General features: G+C 42.9%; 1 protein-coding gene across 8 annotated transcripts in view; it reads left to right on the top strand.

Moving 5' to 3' along the window:
* CHD6 (chromodomain helicase DNA binding protein 6) overlaps window positions 1-12,009 on the top strand; it is a 110,592-nt gene that overhangs the window by 84,960 nt on the left and 13,623 nt on the right. For all 8 annotated transcript variants that reach the window (XM_083746411.1, XM_083746406.1, XM_083746410.1 and 5 more), the window contains 9 exons: window positions 382-492; window positions 3,452-3,654; window positions 4,051-4,250; window positions 4,916-5,075; window positions 6,512-6,601; window positions 7,361-7,464; window positions 8,072-8,201; window positions 8,725-8,785; window positions 11,366-11,420. In XM_083746411.1, coding sequence (XP_083602537.1) covers window positions 382-492; window positions 3,452-3,654; window positions 4,051-4,250; window positions 4,916-5,075; window positions 6,512-6,601; window positions 7,361-7,464; window positions 8,072-8,201; window positions 8,725-8,785; window positions 11,366-11,420 — 1,114 coding nt within the window. The remainder of the gene's footprint in view (window positions 1-381; window positions 493-3,451; window positions 3,655-4,050; window positions 4,251-4,915; window positions 5,076-6,511; window positions 6,602-7,360; window positions 7,465-8,071; window positions 8,202-8,724; window positions 8,786-11,365; window positions 11,421-12,009) is intronic.

Below are 12,009 nucleotides of genomic sequence, written 5' to 3'. Positions count from 1 at the left end.
ATAGCAGAGAATTGGCACCGAGTTCTGGGGGTGAGACACTGTGTTTGTTTCTCACCTCTGCCTATATGTATCAACTATATGTTTGGCTGACAAGCTGGGTTTCTTGAAACCAACCTGCTAAATGCAATGCCTAGTATGTATAAATATCCAGAAAAAAACACTGTTTAGAAATCCTAATCACGTATTGTTTATCCCATGGCCTAACATCCCCAGCATGTTGGAGAAAGCCAATTGCTGGGCATTCTCTAATTTAACTACCAAATTATTTGTCTGCACCCCGGTGTGGTTTCTTTCTGAGTGGTTCTGCATAAAGGATTCATGGCTCTCCTTTGTTCTGCTGCTGTGTGAGGTATAGTCTGTTAATTTTCATTTCCCTCCCAGGCCAGTTTTGTTGCTTCCGGAAACAGAACTGACATTTCATTAGATGATCCTAACTTCTGGCAGAAATGGGCAAAAATAGCAGAGCTGGATACAGATGCAAAAAATGAGAAGGTAATTATGATGTTACTATTTTGGAACTGGAAATAAAATGCATGCACAAACATATACACCTACATAACTGTTTGCAGCAAGCTCTATTCAATGGTGCTTTGGGCTACTGTTAGTGTATAATGGAGGACAGGAGCTTGATGCAGATCATCTGAACATCTCTTCTGCAGGAACTTGGGTCATGCCATCCCTTTCCTGAACCTGATTCTTAGAATCCTTTCTAATACTATAAATTCATGCTGAGGTCCTTGGCCTGAGGGTTGTCCTGTTTGAGCAGTTTTTTTGACCCACTCGGGTACGGCACAGAAGTACAACCTGGCCCTGAGTCAGCATATCAGATTCTAATAACTTTATTCAGCTGATAGCTTTGACTAGCAAGTGCATCTGACACAACTTGTAGATTTAAGTTATGTCTGTGTTATGTGTTGAGAGAGCTATTGTAAGTTAAAGCCCATTCCTTTTTCAAATTTTCTAGCAATGCCTGGTATGTTGTAAGTATCAAACGAAAAAGTACTTATTTATTTTAATTGTTTCTAATTCATACATGAAGAGTCTAGTAGTCTCCCATCCAAGGAACTGATAAGGTCTATAGTGGCTTAGCTTTAGCAAAGTGCTCCCCAGTCATTCACTGGGCCCAACTTTGGTTTTTCTTAACAACCTAAGCTTTAGTTTATTTCAAATTAAACTTTATTCTTCTTCATCTCAGGGTGAAGAAGTCTGTTTTAAGTGTATAGATTTGCATCTGTCTGCCTTCCTTCTTTTCAGCCACTTCCTTCAGTCTAGCCTGGTATTTAATGCAAAGCAAGTCCTGTTGATTTTACTTCCAAGCAAACTTGCTTAGAATTGTGGCCTATAGTAATGAACTGATGTGTAGTGTGAAAAACATTTACTTACTACATATGTATGTCTACAATACATATGTTTGCATGACGGTGCACATGTGAAGGCACATACACACACTTGCATAAAATTTTCCAATGTAAGATAGAACACTGTCACTTAAAAATCCAGAGGAGAAAAGAGAACTTTTTAAATCAAGTAAACGTTACTTCTTCAAGATGCATCATAAACAAAACACAGTGATTGAAGTTAGTATTAACATTCTGAATGAAGCTGGGTACAGTTTTAAGCAGCCTTTCAATTTTAAACCAGTCTCTAAATTGAGCGCCAGATGCAATTTATCTTCAGCTCCCACACTTAGCAATTTAGATGCTCTGTGCTGTGAAATCAAATCAACTGACATTGTAAGAATGTAAAATTCAAGCATATAATTAAAGTCTTTTTCTTTAAAACCTGATCTACTATTTTCTACCATTTCTTTTTCTTTTGCTGATTTCCTTAACATTGCTGTTTTTAAGGTGAAAAATCTGCACACGCCAATATAAACAGCAGACATTGGAGGGAAACCTCATTACAAATAAATATTTTATATCTCTTTAAGTTGTATTACCTTTACAACCACCATTCACCATTTTGTTTAAAAAGAGTGCTGTTTTCAGGTTTCATGTAAAGTTCTGATGAATTAACCATTAACAAATTAATACCTGTATTTTCAAAATACTGGAGGTGGATGTTCACCCCTTTTGTCTTTAAGCTCATGTTGACAGCTGTGGCTTTTGCATAGGAGCATAGAATGAAAGGAACCCATCACTTTGTACTGGACCAGGGAGAGATGCAGACAATGGTTCAGGCTTTGGATTTTGACAGTCCAATAGCTTTGCATTGTCCTTCTCTTATACTGATGTGAGTTGTAGCAACTAAAAGTATTCCTGTTCTTGCTGCCTGTTGTCTGCCAAAGGCAAGACTGCGTCCCCAAAAGGATACCATATCGCCCATTCTTTCCTTCCATGCTTGCTTATCAGATAGTTGCTGCTGTTAAAGGGAAAGGAACTCCCCCCTGTCCCCCGCCTTTGAAAGGTATCAGGTGGCTCCAGCCATCACAGTCAGTCTTCTTAGTTGGAGGCACTGAAAACAAGAGTGTGGTTGCTGCGTTTTTTTGTGGGGAGGAAGAAACACTGAAGTGTTCAGCTCCCTGGAAAAAAAACAGCATACGCAGCTGCCACCTCCTGAGCCCAGTTGCTGTACCTGCTTGCTCAGTCAAACAACTGGTTCAGTATGGTCCAGCTACCTCAGGCAGAACCAGTCATCTCTGGTGTCTGCCCTATTTATTAATTAAAGTTCTATACCGCCCTTCATCCGAGGATCACAGGTCAGTTTACAATATAAAACCAAAAAAATGCATAAATAATAACAAACAAAAGCAATACCCCGCCCCTCCAGTTTAAAAGGCCATATATTGTTTGAATAGCTAAAGGCCTGGGAGAAGCTGGATATTTTTGCCTGGTGCCTAAAGATACGTAACAAAGGCACCAGGCAGGCCTCCCCGAGGAGAGCATTTCACAAACAGGGAGCTACCACAGAAAAAGGCCTGTTCTCGTGTTGCCATCCTCTGGACCTCTTACAGAGGAGGCACATGAAGAAGGGCCTCAGATGATGATTGCAGGGTCCGGGTTGGTTCACATGGGGAGAGGCTTTAAAATGTAGCCTAAGGATAATGCCTTCTAATACTCCAGCTAGGGCAAAAGAAGCCACAACAGAGGGAATAATGCTATGCAACAGACCACTGAGATATTTTCGTCTTGTTTTCCTGCCATAACATAACACACGTACAATAATGAACATGGGCGGAGAGAATAAAAGAGTCGCTCTGAAAAACAGGAAAGTGGAGGGCAGGTGCACAGTCTCAGTTTTGTCTCTGGCCAACTCTTAAAAATAGATTTACCAACTCACGGCAATTTCAGCTGTGATTTTTTTATATATATAAAAAAGATGTATATCAGTGCTTACTTCTGAAAAATCTGTAGATGTTACAGTTTCAGAAACAAATGGTTAACCATCCCAGGCAGCTTTGGGTGCAGATTCAAGTAGTTACATCTGTTCTTCTTTTCCCTTCCCTTCACAGGAGAGCCTCGTGATTGATAGGCCCCGTGTCCGTAAACAGACCAAACACTACAATTCCTTTGAGGAGGATGAACTTATGGAGTTCTCTGAACTAGACAGCGACTCCGATGAGCGACCCACACGCTCGCGACGCCTCAATGAAAGAACGCGCCGCTACCTACGGGCAGAATGTTTCCGTGTGGAGAAGAACCTGCTTATATTTGGGTGTGTCTTTTTGTTAAGCTTTTCCTGGGAGCCCAGCCCCATATTATCCTGGCCCTAGAAGGTGGGTTCTGTGGTGTGAGCAATCTGTGAAGTGTTCAGTGCAGAATAAGTGTCCAGTCTTTCCCAAATTTTATCAGCCATGGCATTTTCTGCAATGCCTAGAGGAAAATCTGTGGGAGGAATAAATACTTCTGGGTCCAAAATCCAGAACCAGTGATGAGGATCCCTCCTTTAGCAATACCCTGCTCATTTTCCTCTATAGTTTCCCTTTCTATGAGTCTCTCTTCCTTTTCTTGAGCCTGGCCAGGCTTCATTGATAAAGTGCAGTGTGGGAAGATGCTGGAAAAGCGCCAAGTGTCCTTATTAGTTTGTAAGATATATCTCGTGTTTTTCAAGCTGGGGGCGCTGGAAAGACATATTGACCCATGGCCGGTTTAAATGGCATCTCAACGAGAAAGACATGGAAATGATCTGCCGAGCACTCCTAGTCTACTGTGTCAGACATTATAAGGGAGATGAGAAGATAAAGAGTTTTATCTGGGATTTGATCACTCCCACAAAGGATGGACAGAACCAGGCCCTACAGAACCATTCAGGTACAATAAGCTCATTTTGTTGTTGTTTTATCACCTCCTTTAAGCTTCAGCTTTACCTCAATGCAATGAAAGTAGGAGCTAAATAAAAACTTCCGACATGGGGTCCTTTTCTAGCTAATAAAGCACTTGCTAATAAAGTGTAAAAGTTTTAAGTCCTCCGTTTAGTGAATGAACCTTCATTTGTAATCTGCAACAAAGACACTTCTCAGATCAGAGCTGCATTACTTGCATAGAGACATGGTGTGAAAAGATTTAAGACTGAACACAGAGCAGTTATCTATTGTGATTCCCTGCTGGGAACTGGCACATGCAGACAAAGCAGCAGTATTTGATCCCCTGCTCATCAGCTAATGAGCAGGGAGTTCAGTCCTGCACAGAACCGTGTAGAGAGCAGGAGTGCTATTTCTCCTGTGTATTTCCCATGGGGCCATGATAGAAGCAGACCCCTATCCCCACTCCCCTGTGGCCCAACTTCAGCAGGTGGGTGGAATCACCCACTTTTCAGTAACCTGGTGTCATCATGGTGCCAGATGACATGACAGGTGGAGGGCCCTGCTCATCTGTCACAGTTCATATGAGGAGATAAAAGATCTGGCCATAGATCTGCTATAGAGCCATGTTGAGTCTGCAGTGATGCTCATGATTCTTCCCCCTGCCTATTGCAGGCTTATCAGCCCCAGTGCCAAGAGGAAGGAAAGGGAAGAAAACCAAGAACCAGATGCTGCTCCCTGAGATCAAGAATGCTGACTGGCTCACCACCTGCAATCCAGAGATTGTCTTACACGATGACAGCTACAAAAAGCATCTAAAACAACATTGCAACAAGTGAGCAAATGGGGGGGTGTGCATTATCCATTGTGGGGTCTTGTTTGATCTGTCAGCTGCTGCGCATGTTCACTATGGAGGTACCTCAAACCTTTTTTTGAGGAAGTCTGCTCCTGTTTTTGCACCTCTGGAACCAGGAGTCAATCCCCCCCCCCCCAACTTGGTGAGAACTGTTTGAAGAAATTGAAGTTTGGAAAACTGTATGGAGAGGAAGCTGGGATTTCCTGCTGTGGATCCATGAGGATTAAGGATAGTTCCCCAGCTCAGATTTTTCCAGACTGTGTAAAATGGACACGTGAAATTGGAAAACTTCTCAGGGACATGTGCTTCCACTGCTCCTGTTCCCCCCAGGTCTGGTGCAGGAAACAAGCACCCACTCATTCCAGTGATTAGATATGTTTAGCTTCTCTGTTTTGGTGCAAGTCATTGAGAGAAATGCATGCTCTCTGCTTGTTCAGAACATATTTGAATAAAACCTGGTGGATTTTTGCAAAATAAAATAAAATAAAATCATGATTTTCTGAAAGAGGCTATGGAACTGGCAAATTTTGCTCACTTCTCTACAGTGAACAATGGACACAGGATTGGAACTGTGCTCCCCTGTGTCCCAAATGCAACCCAGCTGGCACTAGGTAGTCAGTAAGGGGACACCAAGCGAGTGTGCCTCTTCTTAACTGTCCGGTTTTAGAAAACTTGGAATTTCTGAATTATATTTCAATACGTTTCATTGACTGCAGCATATCATCTGGCCCTTCACATACCACCTTTTCTCATGTATTTTCTTTTTATGTGCACGTATGTTGGGTAGTAGGGACGCAGGTGGTGCTGTGGGTTAAACCACAGAGCCTAGGGCTTGCTGATCAGAAGGTCGGTGGTTCGAATCCCTGTGACGGGGTGAGCTCCCATTGCTTGGTCCCTGCTCCTGCCAACCTAGCAGTTAGAAAGCATGCAGTGCAAGTAGATAAATAAGTACCACTCCTGCGGGAAGGTAAGCAGTGTTTCCGTACGCGCTGCTCTGGTTCACCAGAAGCGTCTTAGTCATGCTGGCCACATGACCCGGAAGCTGTATGCCGGCTCCCTCGGCCAGTAAAGTGAGATGAGCACTGCAACCCCAGAGTCGTCTGCGACTGGACCTAATGGTCAGGGGTCCCTTTACCTTTATGTTGGGTAGTAACTCAAGTTATGGCACAGTAAGAGTAAAGAGTGAATCACAGCTGCTTATTCCCCAGCCTGCATGCCTAGTGGCTTCTCTTCTAGCACTGGGATCTGGTCCCTGCAAGGCCAGCTTTCTAACAAGGCAGCAATGACAGTTTCCACTGCCAGCAGATGAACTGGCACATCCTATAGACCTGAAGATTGGCTTGTTAGGTTTGGGCAGCATATTGGAAGCTCAAGATTTTGCCCTCTGAATCACTTGCTGCTCTTCCTTTCGGTAGGGTGCTGCTGCGTGTGCGGATGCTCTACTACTTGAAAGCCGAAGTGTTGGGGGAGGCAGCCGACAAAGCCTTTGAAGGAACTCCTGCCAAGTATGTTACGTTCGCCTTCTGGAATTTTGCTTTACAGTCCCCCAGTGTTGGAAACATACACAGCATGTGCTTGAGTTGCTGCCTTCGAGCTGGGGTGTGTGTGTGTGTGTGTGTGTGTGTGTGTGTGCGTGCGCAGGTGTTTTTGCACTCAGCAGGAAATTGTAGAACCCTGCAAATGCATATTTTTACCTACTGCAGATTATATTTGTAAGAAATCTGTGGTGTCTTTGCAGGGTATTCATGGTTCTGCAAATACATGCAGATGAGAGCAGCAATAAGCTCACCTGAATTAGAAAGGAGACCCATGCATGTCAAAACTCTGATAGGAGACCCAAGACCTATCCTGGAGACAGCAACAAAATTAAATATTTTAATTAACCGGTTGATCCTGACTGGTGCAACTGTCCAGGATTTCACCCAGGTCTTTTCTAGTCTTACCTGGAAATACCAGGAACTGAACCTGGAACATTCTTAGAGGATTTTCACAAGTTCACACTCCCAACATTTTATAGAGATGTTGGAACTTGCTGAAACTTATGTGGTCTTAGTAAAGGACAAAACAGTTTGGAGAGATCCTTTATGGACCATTTGTTTTGATGGTGGCCCTGCTGTTCTGGAATTTCCTTCCCCATGAGTTCCATCACACCTCTTCTGTGCTACACTTAAACCTAAAGACTATTTCATTCCCTAATTTGTATAAATGAGAGGAATGGCTGTGCAGAACGTTCTTGGGATATAATCTTTGCCTGTCCTTCACAGAGATCTGGATTTCCTCCTGCCAGACATTGACTACATAGAAATTCCTGTGGATTGGTGGAATGCTGAGGCTGATAAATCCCTCCTTATTGGCGTTTTCAAACATGGTATTACTTTTTGTGTGGCCTGGAATATGACTTAATTCCTAGCAAGCATGCATAGGGGTGCTCTGTAAATCCTGCACAGGATTTTTTGATGGGGTTGAAATGCCTGTGTGTTGTGAGTTTAGGTTATGTATTGGGTGTTTAGGCTGTATAAAAGGGGGGGGGGAGAATAGTTACAATCAGCTTGTATTATACTATAGGTTAGATTAAAGAAAGAAATAATTGTGAACTGTAATGTGATATTTTAGCAATAATAAATATAAGCCTCTTTCGTATTTATTTCTTTAACTTGCATACCTCTGTTTGCCGTAGTAAGGGACAATAAGTTATCCAGGGTACTGAATACTTGAAATCCTGATGGGGCCCTTTTCTGGCGACCTGTATTATGCCTGTGTTATGTCCACATACCCTTGCCTGTATTGTGTAACATAACAAAGTTTAACTAATTCAGCAACAACACTGCATCATATAGAATTGGCAGACCACCTATCTTACCTCCTACTGTTTCTTGCTGATTACGTGGCCCTTAACAGAGATGTAGTAGTAGAGCGTTAAGGCTGGAAGCACTCAGCTGACTCTCACTGAACAAAAAACCTCTGGCTTTTGTCAGGTTACGAAAGGTACAATGCTATGCGAGCCGACCCAGCCCTGTGCTTCCTTGAGAAGGTAGGCATGCCAGATGAGATGCTGCTGTCTGCAGAGCAGAGTGTCATCGATGGAGTGCAGGATGCTCCAGAAAGGTAAGCTTATGCTGGGCTGGCAGGTATTGATCTGTCACAGGAGCAGAATTGCTTAAGTGAACACTATCCAGACTACATGCTGATATTGCTGTGGGAGCTGTACACAAAGGCTGTCGGTGACGTTAGCTATTTGTAGTGATGCTGTGGATTGGCAGATGGGGAAGCTTGGTCTATATGAATTACATCAAAAGGTTATGCCTTGGAGCAGTTCTCTCCAAAAGCTAAGTGTGCACCATTCATGCATACAACCTTGAGAAAGCGTATCCATAGTGGGTGGTGCTTTTGGTGATCCCCAAGTGTTAAATCAGCAGAAGGTGGGGATGGAATGATTGTTGGGCTGCCCATGACTGTGCTGTCACAACAGTCTTCGTTATGAGGCAGATGGGTACCTATAGCACAGGTAATAATAGCCAGCACTGCTTGCCTCCACTTCAGTGGAATTAATGTTTGGAGAATTCTGTCAGAATGACCTTGCCTTACAAAGCTTCTGCAGACTAACCCCCTCTTGGATTGCTTTGTTTAGAGGGAATGTGGATAAAGAAGAGACAAGTGCAGAGAAGCTGGACGGGCTGCAGAAACAGGAAGTAAGTGTGATTTTCTAGGCAGGGTCTCTGCCATGGGAGCATATTCACCCAGTGCTTTTCCAGCTGCACGGGCTCCCGGTGGAGTACAGAGTCAGATTTAAGGTGCTGGTTTTGACCTTTAAAGCCCTTCACGGCCTAGGACCCTCGTACCTATGGGACCGCCTCTCCTGGGATGCCCCTCAGAGGACCTTAAGGTCCATAAATAGCAACACTTTTTTTTTTATAATAATTTTTATTAAAGTTTTCCAAATTAAAACAGATCAAACCAAATTAAATCCAATCTATTGCCAATAACTAGGACTTCCCCTCCCTACCCCCTCTTGTGTTCCAAATCTTCCAAATAAGCAATTAACTTCAACAAATTCTTATCCCCAAATTACACTCTTCATCAATAACCCAATTTATCCAAATTCTCATCCCCTAAGATCGATCTATACCCTTCCACGAGTTTCCCCCTTTCAAACATAGTACAGATGAAAATAAGATAAATATGAATAATAATTTTACAGCCTTTGGATTCCAATTTTCCCTCCCCTCTTTCCCCTTTGCGTTTCACCTATCCCTCCACTTCTAATATCTTCCTGGAGTTCCCACATTACACTATGTCCCTCCGGTTCTTTGCCAGTCTTTAATTACGGATGTCCAATCGTAGAAGGAGTCTATCAAATAAGGGCCCATTTCTTCTATCCAGGTTTTTATATCCAGGAGTAAAAACTCCAATTTTGTATCCATAAGCTTGTCAAACCTGAATATCCCAAATGTTCCCCCAGTTCTGTCCAGTTCTTGTTGTTTCCTTGTTCTTATCAATCATTCTCCTCCTTTTTATTTCTCTGTTCTCCCACAGAAATGTTCTTTTTCCAAAAGTTTCTAGTGTCTCTGCAGAGGTTTGTTATTCATGGAGCAAAGCATTGCATCATGTTCCTTTCATTTTCCAACAAATAGTTCCATTGTTTCCTGTAGTATGTAGACCTCTGTAGACAAAATAGTGTTCCATTCCTGCAGTTTCCCAGGAGATTGAAAGTTCCATTCAGCTGTTCACATTTCCTGTGAAAAACACATGCAATGTCCCTCGGCTCCTCTAGGTGGATTGCAGTAACAAAGTTCCCTTCCAGAATCACATCCACCAGACCAAGTAGCTTGTTGACCGATATTTAAAACAGTTTGTATTCAATTTGTAACAAATATAACCGGCAAAGTCCTCATAACAAAGTCTCTATTTTAATCTTCCTTTTTGACAGCTCTTTGACAGCTGTCAAAACCTCCATCACTTTTCTCCAGGCAGTTTCACGAATCGCTCCAGGGATTCCGGGGGGGTTGCTTTTTTTTTAAAACAATTCCACTTTTCTCCTCCAGCTCAATCTTATAATTTTCCCTCGCGAAGTTGCTGATTCGGCAAGATAAGGTTACACTCGATCTTAGTTGTCCAGTCCTTTGTTTTGGCTCTTCTACAATTTAGGGGTAGGCTGACTTCCTTTTTTCCACCTCCCCCGTTCGCTCCAAATTTTAAAAATTTGTCCCCTTTTTTTTAGTCCATATTCCAATTACTCACGGGTTCTTCTTTAGAGCCGAATTTTCAATAGAAGAAGTCAGCGCTCTCCGCCGGATGGCATGCGGCTGCGCTTGGCAGGGATAGCAGAGAACTCAAAGCACCACGCTTCTCCCCGGCACCCGATCCGTAGCCTTTAAAAAGGCTCCTTCACGAGTCGGGAGAGCGCTAACGGTGCCAGCCGAGTCTCCATGTCCACGGCCTCAATCTGGCCGTGGTTTTTAAGGGTCCCCGCATCGCCGGTGCGGTAGGACCCAGCCCCTGCCAAGCCGGCTCCCTCCGGAGCTCGGAGGGAGCCCGCCATTCGGCGATGGCGCCGACCCGGAAGTGCATAAATAGCAACACTCTTGAGGTCCCGGGCCCTAAGGAAGTTAGATTAGCCTCAACCCAGAGCCAGGGCCTTCTCAACACTGGCTCCGGCCTGGTGGAACGCTCTGTCTCATGAGACCAGGGCCCTGCGGGATCTGATTTCTTTCCGCAGGGCCTGTAAGACAGAGTTGTTCCACCTGGCCTTTGGCTTAGAATCAGTTTGATTCCCTCTCCCTCTTTCTTTTTACTTTCTCCTCCTGTGAAGAGGCTGCATCCTAATGTTTTAATGTTGTATTTTAAACTGTATTTTAATCAACTTGTTTTTATTATTGGTTGTTAGCCGCCCTGAGCCTGGTCTTGGCTGGGGAGGGCGGGGTATAAATAAAATGTTTATTATTACTACTACTACTACTACTACTACTCTGCTTCCATTATCTGTTCTGATGGTGTTCTGGGACTGTAGAAAACACAACATACACAAATAACACCCTTGACAGTTTCACATCCCTTAAAGTTGGGGGTTTGGATCATATTGACAATACGAAGTGTTCTTCTGGTGGTTTCATAGTGCCTTTATAGATGTGTAACATACGCTGCTGTGGAGGCAATGTAAATTATTTTTTTACTGCATAATTCAATGTTGGCTTTGTGTATTTGGCTTTTGGCCCAGAAGCCAGTGTCTCTAAAGTAAGCTCTGTTGATGTGGGCTTGTTTTCATTTCATAGGAAACTTCAGATGGTTGTGGTGAAGTCACTGAGAAGAAGGAGGACACCATGGCAGGTGAGGCTGCGCTTCTAGATGTTTTAGGGAGTGTAGGGGTATTAATTTTACCGATTAGAATAGCAGCTTATGCTAACTTCCAGAGCAAATAAAAACTGTATTTCAAGAACCTATCTTGCAAAAGATCCTTAATTATGCATTTGAAAAACTCCAATAATACTTGGACTCCAATAATACTTTTTTATTCCAGCAACTTAACAAGCCTTCCGAATGCTAGCTACTATTTTCTGGGGTTTTTCTGTTTCTTTTTTATTGAATTATGTTGCATACACAAACAATTAGAACAAAACTTCGTCATCAAACAGATTGAGTAAATAAAAAAAGAATAAAAAATTAATAAGGAAAAGTAAAACTATAATATAGAAGAAAAAAGAAAGAAGTACGAAAGAGAAGAAAGGAGGAAAAAAAAGAATGTGTGTGTGTGTGTGTGTGTGTAACTAGGATAACAGTAAATTACCGTATTTTTCGCTCTATAAGACGCACTGGACCACAAGACGCACCTAGTTTTTGGAGGAGGAAAACAAGAAAAAAAAATCTGAATCTCAGAAGCCAGAACAGCAAGAGGGATCGTTGTGCAGTGAAAGCAGCA

Source organism: Podarcis gaigeae (genome assembly GCF_964106915.1).
Source record: "Podarcis gaigeae genome assembly, chromosome: 6".
Lineage (NCBI taxonomy): Eukaryota > Metazoa > Chordata > Lepidosauria > Squamata > Lacertidae > Podarcis > Podarcis gaigeae.
The sequence above is the reverse complement of the archived record's forward strand: the minus strand, read 5'-3'. Positions and strand labels throughout refer to the sequence as shown.